Source organism: Hermetia illucens, chromosome 2 (genome assembly GCF_905115235.1).
Source record: "Hermetia illucens chromosome 2, iHerIll2.2.curated.20191125, whole genome shotgun sequence".
Lineage (NCBI taxonomy): Eukaryota > Metazoa > Arthropoda > Insecta > Diptera > Stratiomyidae > Hermetia > Hermetia illucens.
In genome coordinates, this window is record NC_051850.1 from 23,560,767 (window position 1) to 23,583,438 (window position 22,672).

The window sequence follows — 22,672 nt, forward strand, 5'->3', positions numbered from 1 at the left end:
AAAGTCAAGCAATAAATCTCGTATGTGTGCGGTTTCAACTGGCCCGATGTGTTATATGGGGGAGTCCTGGGCCCTGAGTGGCAATTGAGGATTTTTTTCACACCAAAGCTAACTCCCAGACCCTGCAGAAGTGAGGCAGGGAATTAAACTGCATTGATACACAAAAGATTGAAAATTTCAAAACTTAAGATAAGACCTAAGACCACAAAAGGCCGACCTCTTCATTTCCTTGAAATGAATGGGGCAACATGACCATTTTTGGGTTGGCAGTTCAGTATAAGAGTTGGCAACAGCAAATTGGAAGACATTATCCACCTTCAGCGTTGGGTGGAGGACTATTCGCCATTGGTATAGAATGGGACCCTGTAATGACCCAAGAAAATGCGAAAACCGAAGTTATTAAAGAGGGCGGAACTACCCCAAAAACCTAAAGATATGGTTTGTCCGCAAATAATGTAGCTCCATCCGAGTGGGCTATAGACAACCGCGATGGCAGAATCACCCCAAAAGGGGAACAAGTAGTTAGAGGTGACCGTAGGGTCTTGCCAGCCCCTAAGTGTCCCATTCGTCCATTGTCTTCTACCACATGCCCGTGCCTGATTCGAGAAATTGACGTTTTGATGAAAGGTTCGAACAAGCTTGCAAGCTAATAGACTATCCTGTTGAATATGAAATTTGCAATTCCCTCACCGTGGATATGTATCCACGGAAGCAAGCTCTTATTAGATCCAGTGCGCAAACCACTAGGCGCAGTCTGTAGTCTGAACAGTATTCCTTAAATGTCAGAATAGTATCCCAAAAAAATCCACATTCTTGGCGACCACTAATCAGTGGCTACGAGTCGATTAAACACGGACAAATTCTTCATTATGAATTAACGCTGCTATTAGTCCAGAACTTACTTAAGAAAGAAATTCGACCATGACATAAGTCGAGCCCCCCATTATAAAACGGAAGGAAACCTGCTTCCTGAGACGCGGTATCGTCCGGAATCGTCCATCGTTAAAGAAATGATCACTTTCGATCCCCCGCACTCCTCATCTTTCCAATAAATTTCAAAACTAAGACCGGCTTCAAAAAGCACTAGCCAAGTCCCACATAACTATATTTGATGAAAAAAATGTACACCCTCCGTTTGCATATATGGGGACCATCTTAAATTCGACGTAAAAGGATATAACTCCATGTATGCGTGAGCGCTCAGAGTTCCCACCTTTCTACCAAATTTGGTGTTAATCATTATAACCGTCTCCGAGAAAAACGCGTGTGACGGACGGGCAGACTGATTTTAATAGGGTTTTGTTTTACACAAAAGAAAATACACGGTGTCTTTAATCAATGAAAACAATGGCAAGCAGCATGAATTGGGCTTCGAATTGCTTCCGTATCCACCGTATTCTCTAGATCTGGCCGCCAGTTACTTTTTCCTGTTCTCAGTAGAGATGCCTAGGTGATGTACGTAATACTACAAAGTAGATATCATCTTAAAGTAATAATAATTATATAATAATTATTAATAATTAATATCGTATTGTCATCAATGAGCGCGATCAAAACATCACCAAACATTACAACATTATCTAGCATTACCGTATTAGCTAGCATTACTGCATCACCTAATATCACCACATTGCCTTGCAATACCGCATCATCTAACATCACCGCATTACCTTGCATTGCCGCACACCTAACATCAACACCTTAACTTGTATTACCACATTACCTGACATCATCGCATTATAAAAGTGATGATGATATTATTTCACTGAAAAGTAATGTTTGTCGTTGTCGACTGCCGAGGTGATGCCGACGCCGAGCGTCGTATGTGAATCTATTTTTGCTATGGTTGCTTGTTCTCTTGGTTGCTTTGGGTTGGTTTTGCACTGCCATTGGGCTGATATTCGGCTAGACAAATTATTTCGGGTGCAAGTGAGTATGTGGATGCAGATTCTTTGCTTTAAGTAAATTTGATTGATTTGTGTATGTTGCTGATGCTAGCCCAAATTTAGGATTAAACAAGTTGCCGAGTTCACTACAGTGTTTGCTTTCTATGATATGTGCTACATAAAAGTGGTGAGGATTTTATCTATTCATTTCACATTTCTTATGAAAAGTGTAATCTTTGTTTATGATGCATATATATACTCTATCCGTAATTTGTATTAGCTCTATCCATTTCTATTGGCATTTGCGTAATATGGCATGTAATGGTAGAAATAATGAAAAGAAAGCGGGTTCAATTGCATCCGAAAAATTCTTACTTCAGATTCACTATTCACTCTATTTGTCGACTATGGTGCGCGTATCCTTTCACTATTTTAGAATTTGTTCAATGGTAAAATATGAAGTTCTTGAGCGATTTCATCCTATATAGTATAAATAGTGATTATTATCACATTCTAATATCACTCTTTTCAAAAAGTGATGTGATATCATATTACCTACTAAGATGTTGTTTGGTGCATCTGTAGTTCTCAGATTCTCAGGTGGTCAAAGGGTAGTATAGGTCCCGGGGCGAAACATGGATTGGTACCCACGATGGAGCATAAAACCTGGGAAATGCCTGCTGAACCAACACCAACAGCTCTACTACCAAACCCTATTTCCACCTCCACGTGGTGACCGCTGGGAGCTCTTTCTTGACGAAAAGCTGCAGACGGAGAAGGATGAAGGCGAGTCTCCCGCGCCTAAAAACGGGACAAATTGTACCAACTGGTCCTCCAGGTTGGGGGTTGGGTAGGGCTGACAACCTACACGGAAAACAACTCGTTACGAAGCCACAACAGGTGCCTCGGATAGGACGGATTTTAAAACGACGGACCCGGCAACGACAAAGGAACAACGATTTGCGCATTTTCTCATGGAACGTGCGCTCCCTGTACAGAGATGAAGCTGATAAGCAGCTAGCCGATACCCTGTCCCAATATAGGGCTGATGTAACAGCGTTGCAAGAGATGCGATGGACAGGGACCGGTTTCCTTGAGAAGAGCCACTACACCATATATTATAGCGGTCATCCAGTAAACCATGTGCTCGGAGTAGGTTTCTTAGTCAGCCAAAAAATGAAACCTGCTGTTATCGGCTTTGAAAGCATAAGCGAACGGCTATGCACTCTGCGCTTGCGAGGCAAGTTTAGAAATATAAGCCTCATAAACGTTCACGCCCCTACAGAGGAGACTGCAGAGTCGGAGAAGGATACCTTCGACGAGGCAGTAGAAAGAACCCTCGAAGCCTGTCCCAGATATGATATCAAAATCATACTTGGGGATTTTAACAGCCAAGTAGGGAAGGAGCCCGTATTCAGGCGATACGTTGGCGCCCATAGCTTACACGAAAAAACAAATGATAACGGACTGCGGACTATTCAATTAGCAGGATCACACGAAATGGTTGTTGGAAGTACCTGGTTTGCGTGGAAAGCGGTCCACAAACATACGTGGGCCTCTCCAGACGGGACCACTTTCAACCAAATTGACCACGTGTTGATCGAACGCCGCCACCTCTCAGCCCTGATGAATGTCAGAACATATAGGGGGGCCAATATAGACTCGGATCACTATCTCGTTGGCATGGTGCTCCGAGCTCGAATAACAATACCACCTAGAATCCCCTCTCACAATCAGGTGAGAGTGAACACTGAAGCCATCCACAACACAACCCTCCGCGACACCTATAAGAGGGAAATGGATGCCGCAATAACCGCAGTCAACAGAGGACCTGGAGATGAAGCATCAACTAATGATCTTCACAACCACCTGAAGAACGTTATCATGGATACGGCCACAAATATACTTGGCCCCAGCCGCAAAAGGAGTCGGAACGGCTGGTTTGACGATGAATGTAAGCTAGCAACGGAACGGAAGAATGCCGCATACCGAGTAATGTTGCATTCTCAAAGAACGCGGGCACGCGCAGAGACTTATCACGAACTCCGTCGAGCGGAGAAGCGACTTCACAGACGGAAAAAGGAAGCCTGGGAGAACCAACAAGTCTGTGAACTAGAAAAGTACAGGGAGCAACCGCACCAGGCGGAACTTTTACCAACAAGTCAGCAGGATGAAGCCTTATACACTTCGATGCTCATCCTGCCGAGACAAAGAGGGAAATCTGATTTCCGACAGAATGGGCATATTAGAGCGATGGGTTGAGTACTTTGATGAGCTACTGAACAACCAGAACATCGGCGAGTTGGAGGTCCCGCCAACTGAAGATGACGGACATATACTGCCACCACCAAGTTTAGGAGAAACAGTCCGTGCAATTCATCGGCTAAAAAATCACAAGTCGCCAGGAGCCGATGGAATTACAGCCGAATTGGTTAAATATGGAGGCGACCAGTTACACCAAGTGGTTCATCAAGTTGTGCTCAAGGTATGGGACAGCGAATCAATGCCTGACGATTGGCAACGAGGCATAGTCTGTCTCATACATAAAAAGGGAGATATCACACAGAGCAGCAATTATAGAGGTATCACGTTACTGAGTACCATCTATAAGATATTCTCCACTATCTTGCTAGGCCGGATAGCCCCATACGCCCAGAACATCATTGGTCCATACCAAAGAGGCTTCACTCCAGGCAAATCAGCGACAGATCAGATTTTCTCTCTGCGGCAGGCGATGGAAAAACTGTTGGAATATGGACAAAAGTTGCACCATCTGTTCATCGACTTTAAAGCCGCCTATGATAGCATAGCCAGGGTAAAACTGTACACGGCCATGAGAGAATTCGGTATCCCGACGAAATTAATAAGACTGACTAGGCTGACCCTGACCAATGTGCGAGGCCAGATAAAAGCAGCAGGATCACTCTCAAGACCATTCGACATCAACAACGGTCTACGACAAGGGGATGCGCTATCATGCGTCCTCTTTAACCTGGCCCTCGAGAAAGTGATCCGTGATGCTGAGGTGAATGCAAGAGGTAGGATCCTCTTCAAGTCCGCCCAACTACTGGTCTACGCTGACGATATCGACATCATGGGAAGAACCACCCGAGACGTACAAACTGCCTTCATCCAGATCGAGCAGGCGGCGCGAGATCTTGGGCTGCACATCAATGAAGGCAAGACAAAATATATGGTGACAACGTCAGCACCGAAGACGAATCAACCAACAACATCAAACCGCACTGGTCAAACACAAACACGAACAAGAATAAGGATAGGAGAATACAACTTTGAGACCGTTGACAATTTCTCCTATCTAGGGTCGAAAGTCACAACCGATAACAACTACGATGATGAAATCCGCGCACGGTTGTTGTCAGCCAACAGAGCCTATTTCACCTTACAAAGACTGTTCCGCACGAAACGTCTCACCATAGGGTCAAAGCTCTTACTGTACAAGACTATGATATTGCCAGTCCTCATGTATTCCTCGGAAACTTGGAGTCTTAGCAAGAAAAATTGCGAACTCTTGGCCGCGTTCGAGAGAAGAATCCTCCGAAGAATTTTTGGCCCCCTACATAAGGATGGACTATTCCGTAGCCTACACAATGACGAAATCTATGAGCGATACCATGACCGTCCGGTTGTGGATAAAATCCGGCTCAATAGGTTACGGTGGGCGGGTCACTTAATCCGTATGGATGAAGATGATCCCACCCGGAAAGTCTATAAGGGCAATATCTACGGTAGGAAAAGAAGACGAGGCAGACCCTGCCTAAGATGGAGCGATGGCGTGGGCCAAGACGCCAGACAGCTTTTAGGGATATCGAATTGGTGGACCTCGGCGCAAAACCGGGATGTCTGGAGTTCCTTATTAAGGCAAGCCTAGACCGGATACCGGTTGTTGCGCCGTTGATGATGATGATGTAGTTCTCAGACTTGAAGAGAATGCTCGCTGGAAAGAAATTTAGCGCCGATGAAGAGGTAATAGCCGAAACTGAGGCATATTTGGAGGCTAAAGCCAAGAGAGCAGGATTCTTCGGAAAAAGAGGAGTGTGACTAGTTGTCTACGGATATTCTGCCAGATAAGTTATGACAATACCGTAAACGTACGGGTAAGATTTAACACTAATCAAAAAATTCGACGATAAAAAAGCGAGGACTACAACATATCCTTCTTGGGTATATGACAAAGGTGAGATTAACACCGACTTAATGATTTTATCATTCAAATGATAAAACAATAGAGTTAAGAAGCAATTAAATTACTATTTTGACGTGGCTTTTTTCAGTCTAAACTTACAAATTTGTGTAAAAAGAACCAGTAGATACTATAACTAACAATTTTAATTGATGTTATTTTTGCGGATAAAGTACCTAAACCAGAGGTGGACCTGCCACACCAACAGACTTTGATATATCAGTAAAAAATACGGGGGAGCCATAATTCGAAACATTCACACCACAAAAGACCCACTGTGCTATTCCCAAGTTTTGACCCTAATTCATGCCTGCACCAACTGTAATCTTACGTAAATTAGACGACATATCTTAAAGACGGAGAGCGTGCAGATCTTTCTTTGGATAAAAACAAACAAAGCATCTTATTCTAAATCTGGAGAATACAGATAACTATATAAAAATGGAGATTCGTCCTAGCTGCAAATAGCCAAATACACCATGCCCACTTAGCGAAGGAGGAAGTTTCATAGAACTATGTTTTTATAGAAGAGATGTTAAAGTGTGCGCGTTTTCATGAAGGACAAAATGGACGTCATTGCAGCAAATTATTTCACCAACCTTTCCAATTATCAGCATGATTTCGCATCACTCCACTTGACGTCGCTTAACGGTAAAATCGCAACATTTTTAATATAGACATCCTTATACTGTCAATAGAGCAGCCTTTTGGATAGTAGCATACCCGGCATTGCGAAAAGATAAATGGTCGATCATTTTTCCTTCTTGGTGGTTATGACGGAGTATATATTTTCGGAATCATAATAAGATTCACGAACATCAGGACCTCTCGATGCTAATTTCATGTTTACTAAGAGATGCATGGTCATACAATTGGTAGCTTTTTTAAGCACCATTGGTACCCATTAGTATATGTGTACCGTTAGCTCATTATCGTTTCACCTTTAGTAATCAGCGTGACCTTGTGAAGTGTTATCGATTTCGGACTTGGATATGTCTTCCTGTCAGGCGCTGCTTGTGTTGAATTGGCAATATCTAAGGATATACGGATCCAGTTTTGAGTGAAACTACCAATGTTCCCACTTTTCTTAAAGCAGTTAGTTTGATAATTGCAGATTTTTTCATGTTGGTGAACATAAGATATTCAAGTTTTGAAATAGATATAATATCACTTTCCGTCATCTTGTTCAACTTGTTGACATATATTCTATTCCTAAAGTGTAAGCTCAGGACATTCAGTCGCTCCATTACTAAGGCCAAGACGATGCCATCTGGACTGACAGATTTATAAATATGGAACGAATTAAACATCCATTGATGTGAATGTTGTATGCCAAGCAGCAACGCCTGGAGTGAGAGTTATATTCAGAACCCCGCTCAGAGTGTGAGGTCCAGATGCTGCCTAAGAATTGCACATCGAATATACATATGATTTGCCTCTTTCTTATCACATTCAGTTTACCTCTAGTTCTAGAAAGGTAAATTAGCCACTTGCTGACACCGCTCTTGATATGCTTATCAAACAAATCCAGGTGTTTGGTTAGCCAAATGAATTGATAAGAACCATTATTATCTTCACACTTCAATATTTCATACATCCTAATCTTCATACTGAAACTAAAATTTCCGTCACTTCAACTGTACCCTGTACTCTTCCTTGAAACATTTCGCAATGAAAAATGCTCAATTAAAAATCCAACGTTCAACGCCGCGATGCTGACACTTAAAATTCCAACTTCCTCTTCTTAAGCCGGACTTAAAAAAAACAATCGCATGTAATTACTTGGCTACATCCGTTCGCTTGCTCGTTTTCTGTGAGGTCTTAAAGTTCACTTTTCATTCATTGAATTCTTACTTACTAAACTATAAAAATTCAATTACCTTTTGCCTTTGTATGGCAGGCAACCATTGAACCTATCTATATACCCATCTATCTATAGCACTAGAGAATAAAGTTCAATTGAAGATAGCTTCACTGCTAAGCACAATGCCCATCGTGCATTGTATCTAATAAACATAAGAAGATAAAGGTGGAGAAAATGCGAAAAGTTGATGGCGCTTTGTTTTTATTTAATTAGTTAGTTTATTAGTACAGGAATATAATTAATAATTGAACACTAAATTTCCAAAGGAGTTTCAAATTAAAAGAAAATCTATTTTCATATAATGGCCGACGAAGGAATTTTTTATTCTGAATTTTTGCAAAGTTTTCTGTAGAAAAGAACTTTGTGAATCTGTTAATTGCTCTTTATTCTGAAACAAGATAGATCTGTTAACGAGAAATTGTATTTATCGGAACTATGAAAGACGAAGCATAAGAAACTATTGTGATGAGTTCAAGGATGCTCCCCTTACACGTGGAAAAAAGTTCAAAATTTATTATCTGAATGTAGTCATGTTGACTATCAAATGAAAGGTTCTTCCAGGAATACATCTTTATATACATGGCCTTTGGCTAGAAGGAAGGAAGATGCTAGGTGCGTAACATACTGAGTTCATACTCGCTCATGGGAAAACCTGGTAGCCATGATCGTGAGAAGATGCATAAACAACTGCGAGGCCCCGTAAATCAGGTGATTTACGAAAGTAAAAGGAACTGCTTCAAATAGTTGTGTAAAAATGTCGATATAAACATTTGGGGTGGGGCTTACAGGGCGGTAAGGCTTTGAAGATCACCCCAGGTGACCTGTCCGCGCCTGCTGAAAGAAATCGTTACCACTCTGTTTCTTCACCATGAAAATAGCGGAAGACAAACGGTGGTCCAGATCAACGAGTGTATGATATCTCCTGTTACCGAGGAGGAGTAACAGTCCACCCTTTTCATCAACACCTTCGAGGCGTGTTAAAAAGGAGTAATAGTCCCTGCCTAGTGAAAATTCGAAAATTGGTTTTGCTTCCCAAACCCAACATCGTATCGTCCGATCTGTTTTTTTCTATACAATGGGGAATATGATGAAGAGAGTCATACATAATAGACTTCCACACATCATCGAAAGCGTCAAGTGGATGAGGGTCCCAAAGAGTACATCGTCACAGCAGGGGTACCACAGGACTCCCTATTGGGTCCCTTGCTGTGAAATGTCATGCATAATGGAGTCCTTGTGCTTCCCGTCCCAGAGGAGGCTAAGATTGTAGGTTTTACCGATGACCTGGCTGCAGTTGCTGCAGCAAAAGCCCAGAGAATGTGGAGGTTTACGCAACAGAAACGGTGAGAGTGGTAAAGACCTGGCTAGAAAAAGTTGGATTGGCCCTGGCGGACGAAAAAACGGAAGCGGTCTTCATAACGAATCGTAGAAGAAGGCGGAAGTCGGTGAATATATGGCCATCTCTAAGCCGACTATCAAGTATCTGAGGGTGATAATTGGCGTTAAACTGAGCTTTATGGAACATTTAGTGTAATCATGTCACTAGGCAGCTAGCGCCATCACGGCACTTGGAAGAATGTTGCCGAATGTGGATGGGTCGAAACACTGTAGAAAACAGCTTTTAGTCGGAGTGGTGCAATCCATAGTGATCTACGCGTCACCTGTGAGGGCGAAAATGCTCGCAAACTATCAAAGACGGAAGCAGGTGAACTCGGTTTACCGACTGCACGTCGAGAACTGGGTCGGTGAGGTGTCTCAGATCCTCCCCGCATACAAGTTCTGCGCAGCTGGCAGCAAAGTCCTCGCGATTCATTGTTTGTAGGCCAAGAAAGATGGGAGACAGGAACTGCGACCAAGAAAGCGTATTGCGCTATTATAGCGACCTCTAGCGTCTTGTTCAATCTTTTGAGCATCGCGTTGAGCTGAGGGTGGCAGACAACACACTTACTTCTTTTCTCGCATTCTTGAAGTTTCACATTTCTGACATGTGATGCACTGTCTGGCCCAAGAATTGATGTCCTAATTCATGGACAGCCAGAAATATTTCGCAGTGACTAACCGCTTCGTTGTACGGATGCCTGGGTGCGCTAGACCGTGAACGGCGTTAAATACTCGCTTGCAAAAAGCGGCCGGAATGTATGGGCTTGGTTGCTTTTATGAGGTCTCGCAATATAATGCAGAAGCTGAACCAAAAAGGGGGAAGTTCCTGAAAGTGTACTTGGAGTTACTCTTCAGGACTGCGTCGTCCTTCTACGCCTCCGCGATTGCGGGGAAATCGATTGTGACGGGGATCTTGACCTACTCAATGCGTGATCAAGCGTCAGTAACCCCGTTATTTTCCAGATATGTGTTGGATGTCGGAGAACTGCCTTATGAAGCTCAGGTGCCTGAGATGACGAGGAGATGCTTTGTCGGGGTTCTGTTTTCAGGCAAATGTAAGAGGCTTGTGATCCGTGGATAGTGTGAACTGCCTGCCTTCTAGGGAATCGCGAAAGTATCGTATTGCAAGACACACTGCAACTCACGATCGTAGGTACTGTTGGGCGGGGTTCAACTGTTTCGAGAAAAATCTCAACGGCTCTCAGCTTGGGTTCATCTTCTAGTGAAGCACCTATGTGTTGTCTGAGGCATCGACGAAAACGGCTAGGGGTGCATCTTGTTGAGGAAATGCCAGAAGCGTGGCGTCCACTAACTGTTGCTTAGTTGACTCAATTGCCTGGGTAGCCGCTGTGGACTACTCCATTGGTCGAAAGTATTTAGTTTTCGGCTGAGACAGATAGTTGTTAAGGACCGATTGGTGGTGGGCGACTCTGGGCAGGAAACGACAGTAGAAGTTTAGCATGCCCAAGAACCTTCCCAGATCCACACAATCCATAGTGGCACAGGAAGTCAGTTTTAATGAAACGCCACGAAAATGTGCGCCGAAGTGCCAAACTCAGGTCTACTTGCCTATAGTCACAAGTGCGGGTCGACGATAAATTGTCTGCCGCCAATTTCAAACCCTGAGTCGATGATAATGATGATAGATGGTACTTGGATACAGAGAGTACCGAAACCCCAGCGATCTGTCATTCAAACAGTTGCGTATGGTCAAGGGGTCATAAACGGAAAAGCGACGTGGTGTTGCGCTTCGGGTAGTTATCATCATTGCTACCAACAGATAAGTTCTTTGTTGCAAAAGTACAAGGGCTGATAAATTTTTAAACTTTTCCACGAACGTTCGGTGGCATCAACATAGCCCGTGCCTGTCGAGGGTCCTGATCACCTACTACCCCAGCGCTAATTTCATGGAGTAGATTTCGACCTGTTCCGCAAGCTTCGCCCCGGATGACAGATGCCTGGTCTTCAAAAGAGACAGACTCGTGATTAGATCTGGCGGCGCAGCCCCATCGCTAGATCCAACGAACTTTTCATTGCCGGTCCAGGCGCTTTGTGTGCGCGCCGCTCCAGCACTCCCCTGTAGGCAAATTTACGCAGCGGCATATTTTATTACAACGGCGGCCTCCATAATATAAAGAGGGAATATTAACACTTGCGGTCTTTTCGAGCGTCTAGTGGCGTGCAACCGCACCGTCCATCAAGTGACGTCAGGCCGAGGACCAAGGGACTTTCACGAGTTTTCAGCATGACAGAACTCTCATCGATCCCAGATTATAAAGTTGATGAAATCGACTTACGTCATATCTTCTGATAGTTCATTAGAAAGATGTTTGGGTGTACACACTCAAAACAGCAGCGAATCCCTCATTTGGATTTTGGCTCCAAAACATTTGAACCCGGGTAAGCTACTTTGGAAGAATGCGTTGACAGTTCCGAATTTAGGGTCAGTGACACTGCAAAAAAGACCCGAATTCAACAGAGAGGGCAAAATGCGGCCAATCGGGAAGACTTTCCTAATGAGGAAAAGGAACTCTACGGCCCTGGCATTGCAGATTGAATCGTAAGTTCCAGCAATCATCTTTTATCTTTAAACACGTTTTATATGCAACAGTAAAGCCCCGGGCCTGGATAGAGTACCGAATAAAACCTTTGGGCTCGGGTTGAAATCTAGACTGAAAAGGTTCGTTTAGTTGTTTGAAGCGCACATGCCCAATATTTTCTGCAACAGAAAAGTGGCAAAAGCTAGTAGTGCCGCCTAAGACTAGCAAACCTCCAGTTCAGCGATCATCCTGTAGACCAATATATCTTTTAGACACTATCCGAAAATGTTACAGCCGGTAATCTACAAAAGATTTCTCCCAGTTGTTGAGCGCCAAAGAGGCCTTTCAGATTAGCATTATAATAATAATCGTTGGCGCAACAATCCAATTGAATCAGGGTCTTGAAGTATGTTAGAGCGCTTCATTCAAGACAGTACCCTAAGAGGCAATGTCGTCAGGTATTGCCTTCGCCCGAGATTATTACTCTGATTTGACTCAGATCACAGCTACTTAGGAGAAAGGCTGTTTTGGCACTAATGGCGAACCCCAGGGGTTGCCTCCGCGGGTGCCCTACCGGGCACATCATCTATAATTATGCACTTAATCCTTCAGTTCTGGAAAAGCCAAGGTGTTGGCTTAGCATTGATTGTAGTTGCAAAGCATATAGGGGATGTTGAGTTACACTTTTGCGAAGCTTGATTGTGACTTGCGAAGGAAAAAAAATGAAGCAGTCCACATTACCAACCGCCCTAAGTGAAATTATAATTGGCAATCACAGCATCATTCTCAAGCTGGCCATCCAATATTTGGAAATGATGATACGACACGAAGCTTGGGCTACTTAACCCCAGAATAATGATCTCTATTTTCCTTGATGTGGCGCATAAACTGATAATAAATTCATACCAACTTAAAACAAAGCCGCCCTAAAGAACGGTTACGCGTATCCCCGCCCGTAGTCAATGTGTTGACGCAGGCAAAGAACACTGAAAATATGAGGTCTATTTAAAATGGCAGGAGCGTTAGGATCGCCTAGGAAACAATTGATAGACATACAGGTTGATTCCTACTATCAAAGAATGGTGGAGAAGATAACATGGGAAGATTAATTATAATCTCAGACAGTTCTGTCAGTTTCTCTCTAGGTTGAGATGACTCAAGTGGTTAGAGCGCTAAGCTGTCGTAGTGGGAGGTCGCGATTCAAATCTCACTGGTGACAGAAGGATTGGTTATCGTCACTAGATGTCGAATGCCAGTCGACTAAGCCGAGGCCTAAAAGCATGTGCCCGAGATTTATGGGCCAGAGGAAGAACTTAAAGGAAACTCTAAATGAGGCGTTGATACCGCAAAATATGGTGCTGCGAATGCTGACATGCCAGGAAGATTGGGGTCGGATCAAGTTTATGATCGAATCTATTTATGATAAATTGCAAAAAACGGACTAAGGAAGCGGAATTACGAGTGCCGCGTAGAGAAGAAAGAAGGCTAAACTAAGTTGAGCTAACTCCACCCCGTGGTATAATACCTACGGTATAGCTGATAGCTTTATTTGATTTAGAGAATGGTGATTATAGCTCATCTTTTCCAAGAAATCTTTTTTTGATTAAAGTTATCTCTAAATCTTAAGTTAAATGTTTGGGTGAGTTTGGCCATCAGAAAATATTCGCTGGCAGCCAGATACTCTTACGCCATCTTTTTACATAATTTTGAGTTGGCAAAGATAGTCTTCTTATTCATAAAATTATTAGTCCGCGATATCCGTATTCCTAAAGCCCTTCACAATCTGTCTCCATAAAAATAAAGCCATATTCCCTAAACTCTCACTGATGCATTTTACTATCAATTTTCCTCGGCTCAAAAGCGTAAATAGCATTAAATTCATAAAACATTGGTTTCGAACATTAACATATGACTTTCAAATAGTTCAATTATAGCAATAAAGAAAATGATTTCCTCCACGTTAATGCAAGCAAGGCATAAAATTTCCAAGTGCACTTAAGTTTTGGGCACAGTGAAAAAAAGATAGTAGTCATCGGATAATGATTACATTCTGTACTTGGGCTACCACTTGAAATGCGTACACTCCATAGTAGGACTTGTGTGGAGATAGAAGCAGCCAACGCATTTCACTGGAAGACATTTCAAAAGTAGCCTGCACTTATCTCTTATTTGCTTCTAAGTACCATCTTACTACTTACTTATTAGATTGATGTGTTAAAGCCATAAAAATAATTTTATGAAGCTATTAAATGAGAGGAATGGAACTGTTTTTAAGGAATTATCTATGAAAGTGGTGCTGGGCAGAGAAAACTGTTACAAAATGTAAGCAAGTTTGAGTTAAACTCCATGTTTTCCTTAAATGATGTTTAGGCTTTTGAAAATGTAAGCGAAAACTGGATATGCCCCAGACTTTTGTAGACTGTTAGCGAGAATACGATTTTATTCACAGAAACGCACTGAATTTGGGGAATATCTTCAAAAGAACAGAAAACCGAATCAGGAGCAGAAGGAAAACTAACTGACAGACCTCTTTAGAACGAGAGGACCGGCTCAACTTTAAAGTAGCTTTGCAATACATTGTAAGGAAAATTCGGAAAAATTTGCTTGAATTCATCTGCACCACAAAGATGTAAATAGGAAAGCAAAACGCTCCTTGACTAATGCAAAAACAACCCGGGCCACCCTCCCTAGAACCAACCAAATGCTTATAACCCAGGTTAAGACTGCATAACAGCTAAGAAATTTTAGCACCATCTTCTTGAAAAAGTTTCAGCCAGAATATAAGAAATCTGTTTTAACTGGCAAATATTTTAGAATCTACTGGGTTATGACAGTTAAGAACTGGCTAACGGAAGAATCGAATCAACAGGGTTTGGTGAAAGGAACTAAATTGGACCTCAAGCCAAAGGCGGAGCAATATACGACAAAGGCTGCGCGACCAAGCCGGTGCTTAGTCCGTAGTACGCAAACTCCAAATATTTGATCCACTTTCGATTTTAAATCAAACCTCGCAAGTCGCCTCCTCCAGGTTAGACAATCTATTCTGAATTTACCCATGGAACTAAAACCTGGCACCAAATTTAAAAAATAGTCAGCCCCCGCCCGATTATGAAAGGGGGATGGATAGCTTCAGTCCGAATGACTGTAGGCGAAAGCATCGTCTCAAAAGCTAGATGCGGAAAGTTTGTAGTCTTGGGGATTACTCACTGAGGAACCCATCATCACACCTGACAGCAGCATAATATCGGCCGTCATCAGAGGGCGTGGTCGTCTCGAGGTCATCGCGGAAACTACTGACTGAGAGTTGATCAAGACACGCCACACCTGGTAACAGTTTCAACACTGGGTGAAGCACATTTCTTCACCGTCCAGCTGATTTCCAAAGAGGATGAATAGAATCCTCGGAAATGGTATGGTATGGCATGTAAAAAATAATAGGAATTCTGCAAGCAACCCATATCCATGCTGGTAATTTGAAGGACGCTCTCCTGCCTGAATTCTTGCGATGGGTGAAGCTGTTGTTGAAATCGCATCTCTCGAAGAAGAATAAAATAAACGTACTGAACGTGTAAGCCAAAATGGATCGATCTTTCAATCCTTCGAATGGGACCAAGAGCAGATGGATATGACCATGGAAGTCGTTGAGAATGAACGGTAAACACGTGAATTGTCTGTAGCAGCTGTTCATCAATCTCCATTTGTCGAAACGATGGCTGAGGAGATTTTTGCTGAGACGTGGGGGCTTATGTGTGCCATTCAGGACGGCGTGATTCTCACCTGGATGAAGAAAGAGCAGAGCAGGATATGTGGTTCGGCGTTACAGACGTTGGGCCATCTGATTTCTGACAACAAAAAACTGAATTTAGAGCGTTTTAGGCCACTGTATATTTTAAGTAGTTAGGATCGTCCGCGCCTAACTACTTGGTACGTAGCACTAGTACTAAGTGAAATCTAGCACCTTGCGTGATTGTGACAACTCGGAAGTATAAAAATAAAAAGAAATGATCCTGCCAAAGAATTTAGTACACCATGCCTATACTCGAAACACCGAAAATGGTAACTACAACTGAAAATCAGCCAAAATTCTGCCCCAGGGAAACCCACAAGAAGATTGACATCTACCAATTGGAAAATTAAGGCGGTCAAGATAGATACAATAAATATCATAATGCAAGTAAAAGAAATAAAGCTTACAGGATAGGTGAGCTCCAATCAACCCTGCTACACGTCAACCGATACGACAAAGTTATAAGGCACCCCACCAACCCACCAAATCTCAAACTAATCCCAGTTGATGATATTCCCAGAGGATGCATGCTAGATAGGTATAGCAATCCACAAAACTAGAGGAATGAAGGTGCGGAAAATAGAACCTAGAAAGTAAAATTTAGATTGAGAATGTCCAAGTTAAGGTACCTAGATAACTACGCCATATTGTTACATAGCATGCTGTTCCCAGGCACAAATAAAGGAGGAAAATTTAAGGCAACGAACTTCGCACTATCCCCAGTAGAACAAAAATAAAATGCTGGGTTCAGGGAAAGAGATAAATAAAGTATCGTTGGAGTTATTCCACTATACTAAATCTTACTGGATCTCTCTTGGTGGCAGGTCCCGCGAAAGGACGACCAAGAAAATGCATCCAATGTCGTTAAAAACAAAATGATTGAGTTGAGAGATCCTAAGCCCCAGGGAAATGTTAGAACGTTTACCTTAGTGGACCCGGCAAGACGGGTCCCGGTCCTATCGAGAAATTGCCATCAATGATTGACTCATAGACGGCGTCAAATAGGTGTCCCCACGCCAAATATTGCACCCTCACTGGAAGGACCAAGGAACTCGCTAAAGTCCTTCGGAAAAGCCCCACTAAGATTTGGGCTCTACAAGAAATCCAAAAGCTGCGACGTAGAATGCGATAAAAAGGCTACAAACTTCTCTATTTTGGTAGATGACACACTCAATACGGTTTTGGCATTGCCATCTTTGAGGGTTTCCGTGATGCTATTGAAAAAGTCGCACGATTTGATGGCCAGATGATGAAGCTCATCATTACATAAGCAGATTGCACTATTCACTTCTTCACTTCTTCAGACAGGTCGACCTGATACCATTTCGATCCGACCATACCGATTTCGTGGAAAAAAGGAACAAATTATCTCATTTACCCGATTAACAACCAATACAAATATAGAGGAATTGTGAAACCAAGTTCAAAACACGATCACAAATGGCCTATGCAACCTTCGGAGTAAGCAAGCTCGGTAAGTGGTTCATCAACCGAGATGCTTGGCTTCGAAATGAAAATGTCCAAATGAAGATCCGTGAAAAGAAATGCCTCCACCACAAGTTTATCGACGATAAAACGGTGCCCAACTGGCAAATTTACAACAGAACCTTGCGACATCAGATGTTAGCTCTCGAAAGCGAAGAACTGGCACCTAACACTGTATCTGAGTATTTGTATGTGAGTTTCTCAGTCGAATTATTGAGGAAGTTAGAACACAATTTGCTTGACAAGGAAGCACCACAGTTCCAAAATTAAAAAAGAAAAACAGTCCAGCAGAATGTTCAAATTTCCGTTCGATCTGGTTGCTTTCCCCTACGGCGAAGATTTCTAATTGCAGTGTTGACAGCCGTATTCGCGCCATCTTCCAAAGAATCAAGACGGGTTTATCAAGAACTACGGAACCGATGCAATACGCGCTACTTGGCTGCTCATTAGGAAACTCCGTGAGCAGTATCTCTATCTATCTATCAATGGTGGATTGCGATATAAAAGTAATTTCCGTATCAGCATCTTTGCTATAATCGCATTAAAGAGCATCTCAAACGCAAAATTTACGGCTATGTCGTCTGGCCTGTGGCTCTATAAAAGGCAATGAACGATGCCTCGCGTTAATGGATGGGGTGTTGCGTTGGACCAGTGGCGTAACATGTCATGATCACATCCGAAATGAAGGCATCGGCGATCGATATGGGGTACCACCGATAGTGGAAAACTTGCGAGAAAGGCGTCTCCAGCGGTATGGAAACATAGTTCGTGCTAAGGAGAGCTTCTGAACGGGACAAAAGCTGAAGAAGACGAAGGATGACTAATAAAAAAAAACACTTAATCCCTCAAGAAAGAAAAATTTGTACGGAGCGTCGGGAGCTTTTCCAGCCAGAAGTATTTATTTAAATATAAGTACGATCTGGAAAAAAACAAAGTGTTGGCTGGCGATTCAATAGAGAACCAATTCCGCCTGTGATATCGCAACGAAATAATAACCGATTCAAAGACCGTCAACACACCGGACAGTCAGCGTCCCCCGCTTTTGACAAAACACAGGGCCCTAAAGAAGGGAACAAGTTGCTCTCAAAATATCGATATATATCAAATAAAAACCACTACTACTGACGGAGACAGTGTTGCATTTAAATCCCTTAACTTTTTCGCTAGAAACACCGTGAACACACATTGACTACAAATCAGCCTTGGTCAATCTGCATTGGGGTAGCCACCATTTCAGTTGTGTCGAGACATCAGAGGCCTAGTTTAAACTAAAACGACAGCAATTCTTAGACAATCCCAAGTCTTCAATTCAAATGATAGTGACGGAACCTTTATCGGAACCAAGTCAATATAACGAGGCCAAGGCTGATATGACGGATAAATACTGCCACAACCAAGTATAGAAGAAACAGTTCGTCCAATTCATCGGCTTAAAAATCATAAGTCGCCAGGAGTCGATGGAATTACAGCCGAATTGGTTAAATATGGAGGCGACCAATTGCACCAAATGGTTTATCAACTTGTGCTCAAGGTATGGGACAGCGAATCAATGCCTGACGACTGGCAAAGAGGCTTTATCTGTCTCATACATAAAAAGGGAGATGAAAGAAAAAGATAAAAACAGCAGGATGACTCTCAACACCATTCGACATTAACAACGGTCTACCACAAGGTGATGGCCTATCATGCGTCCTCTTTAACCTGGCCCGGGAGAAAGTGATCCGTGACGCTAAGGTAAATGCAAGTGGTACGATCCTCTTTAAGTCCACCCAACTACTGGCCTATGCTGACGACCCGAGACGAACTGCCTTCATCCAGATCGAGCAGGCGGCGCGAGATCTTCGGGTGCACATCATTGAAGGCAAGACAACATATATGGTGGCAACTTCAGCACCGAAAACCAACCAACCAACAACATCAAACCGCACTGGTCAAACAGGAAGAATGAAGATAGGAGAATACAACTTTGAGACCGTTGATAATTTCTCCTATCTAGAGTCGAAAATCACAACCGATAACAGCCATGACGATAAAATCCGCGCACGGTTGTTGGTAGCCAACACAGCCTATTTCAGCTTACAAAAACTGTTCCGCTCGAAACGTCTCGCCATAGGGTCAAAGCTTTTACTGTACAAGACAATGATCTTGCCAGTCCTCATGTATTCCTCGGAGTCTTGGGTAAGTAGCAAGAAAAGTTGCGAACTCTTGGCCCTGGTCGAGAGAAGAATCCTCCAAAGAATTTTTGGCCCCCTGCATGAGGATGGACGATTCCGTAGCCCACATAACGACGAAATGTATGAGCGATACCATGACCGGTTGTAGATAAAATCCGGCTCAATAGGCTACGGTGGACGGGCCACTTAATCCGTATGGATAAGAACGATCGTGCCCGGAAAGTCTATAAGGGCAATATCTATGGTAGAAAAAGAAGACGCGGCAGGCCCTGCCGGAGATGAAGCAATGACGTAGGCCAGGATGCCAGACAGCTTTTAGGGATATCGAACTGATGGATCTCGGCGCAAAACTGGGATGTCTGGAGTTCCTTACTAAGGCAGGCCTAGACCGGATACCGGTTGTTGCGCCGTTGATGATGATGATTATCATGCACTGATGGTCCGACTTAAAATGTTTTCGGCGCATGAAATCTATTACTAGAAACGTTCACAGAAGGCTGTCCCCTCAGTAGTAAAAACCGTCCTTGGCAAAGCATGGATATTTCTCAGTGAAGGATTAAAGGCAAGGGCCCGCGAAAATTGGAACCATACCTGAACAGACTGACCCATTTGAGACAACCATTATTACAGAATATAATGAAGAAATTATTAGGAAATAATAAAATATCTACTAGATATACACATTCAGGGCCGCATACAGGACCAAATCCATAAGGAGGATTCTGAACAGTTCGCAAGCCACGGACAAATTTTTAGTATACAAAATTGTGTTGTGTGTTTAACTGAAGACCGCGTTTCATGAGGGGATCACTCTAAATTTAGATAGGGCACTACACGTTGCATGTTCCTATTAACTTCAGCTTCCACACTCAGATCTTTGGATCATGGTCGAATAGTTCAATTCACCTATCCTACGAGTTCCTCTGGTATTAGATATTAGCGTAATCTATACTAGATGAATTTTTATGATAGATCAAGCTAGTTTGTACGGAGCTATCATCAGAGGTTTCTTAAACTGAGTCGACAGAATGAAGTGACCTGATGTGTATATCAGAGCAACCGAACATCATTGCCAATAAACACGCCGACAGTTTGACTTACCAAGGAACTGACTTCTGAATAGTGAGTCTACCATCAGAATGACATTCTTACTGCCCCAGAAATAAGAAGGCTTATAACAGGGCAATGCTCGCAAACTATTATTTAAAAAAAAATGGAATTGAGACTCCTGCTACCTGTGGCTGGTGGGAGGACGACGAGCCGGTCTTGCATATCATATACAACTGTCACTTTTATGTCGAACTGTCAGTCATACTTAAGACAAGGATACCTTAGTAGGGGCATACCTTGGCTTCGCAAAAGCTGAAGCTTCATTTTAGTATTACGTCCTTCCCACTCAACAATTTCAATACTGTTTCATTTTCGCTCTATCCAAATATCTACTATTTCTACCGATCTATAAAACTAATCTTCCGTTCAGTGTTAATATTTGTATCTAACTCGTATTCACGCTACATTTAATTTTTCCAAGCAGTCCTTTTCCTTTTATCTAGTCGAACTCTGCATATTTAAGGTACACATTGCAACGGAAGCAACATGGAAAAGTACTCTCCACCATGGCAGCTATTTAGAATACTTTTCCGGAAAACTACAGAGCTCATAAAACTTTATCTATTTAAATATTTTACACATGAGTCGAAGGACTTTCAAACAGGACATTTCTACTTACTGTGACTCATGCTCGAGCATAATTGATGCCTTCATAACATCCCGCTTAACCACTGGACCGATACGAATTGCCGAATACTGAAAAGAAGAAAAATCATTTATTATTGAATACAGAAAGGGATATACTGGAAGAAAACAGGATCAGATACAAGATAATGCATATTCAAGACCAGTGGAGCTACTATCAGGAGAATTTGTCAAGCAGATATCATTGCTCGAGCGCTGCAAAGAAGCGCATTCAGTAGGCCTGGGAGCTAAATTAATTTTTTTTATTTTAATGACATTTCGGTACGGAAAATTATTTTATCCTTTTCAGTTTAAATTTAACAAAATTATGTTTATCCATACTTTTAATAGACTTTCCTTTTATATTCTTTTGTTTTGCATTTTGCAAATCTCATACGCCCTCAAAAATGGAACGCAAAACGCCAAAATTGGTCAATTCCCATGTACAGTTGTCCTGGAAAGCCGCCTCAGCAAAAAGACCTTCGCTGTAGGAGTTCTCATTCACGAACAGTATGTCCTTGGATCTCATTTATCGATGGTCTTGGGTACATATTGGGTAACTGCGATAGTTGGAGATGTAAACTTTTCGGAAAAGTCTTCATCTACAACACGACAAGTGCGCAATGTTACTCATCGCTTTCGAAGGGAAATGGAGGACAATGATTACACCCCGCTTGAAGTTTTCCGCGTTGATCAACCTTTCAATCTAACGAAGGCCGTACAGATAGGATTGATTTCACATCAGCTGCTCAAAGTGGGAATGCGACTGGAAATAACTGGTTTTGATCAAGAGAACATGGTGAGAGATGACGGCGTAAAACACTTAGTCTACGGAACTATGACCATAGTAAACAGAAGCATGTGCCCTGTACAGATTCCAGGACTTTGGGAAGAATATCTCTGCCTACTGCCACCACCCGGCTCGAACGTATGGGCTAGCGTTGAGGATATTGGATCCCCCGTGTTTTTTCAAGGAAAAGTGGTTGGCGTCTTATCGCCTATATATATAGATTACAAGAACAATTATACCACGATTCAAAGATTGAGACCATCTTCAGTTTGGATCAATAAGGTTCTCTCTTACGACATAAACAATAACATAGGACTCCTGGCAATTCCTGTGAACGAGAACGACACTGCATCTGATGAGGAAAAGATCCCTTATTTCAGGCCCCCAGTGCCCATCGACCTTCCTAAAATCGATCCTGACATTGCAGCAACTACAATTAGAAAGCCCCCCGTAACCACAGAAGAATACCAAGATCACTTCGATACTGACTACGATCAGGAACCAGATCACGAAGAGGACGATGGTCTCGAAGGAAAGTTTGGTTTCAAGTATGAAACTGATCCTGAACAAGAATCGATGCGAAACGGAATAGGCAGGGAGCACGAAAAAAGTGAGGAAAAAACAGAATATAAACCATTACGACATAGGTTCTGGCCACGAAATACACAAAGCCAACCAAATGACGGTTATGTAAGAATGAATAAGTTTGTAGTAGACCCTAACCTAGATAGATTTGATACTTCAAGTAAAAGGCGCACCAAAAACTCCTCGTTCCGCGTAATCCTCAACATTGCACTGCATATTTCTTCTTATTTATGTCTGCAGATG

The 22,672-nt window shown here is 42.6% G+C and overlaps 1 protein-coding gene across 1 annotated transcript in view; it reads right to left on the minus strand.

The window, feature by feature from the left end:
• Positions 1–22,672, minus strand: part of LOC119648027 (eukaryotic translation initiation factor 5B) — a 305,335-nt gene that overhangs the window by 144,060 nt on the left and 138,603 nt on the right. Inside the window, exon 6 of the mRNA XM_038049445.1 lies at positions 21,050–21,126. Within this exon, the coding sequence (XP_037905373.1) occupies positions 21,050–21,126 (77 nt within the window). The remainder of the gene's footprint in view (positions 1–21,049; positions 21,127–22,672) is intronic.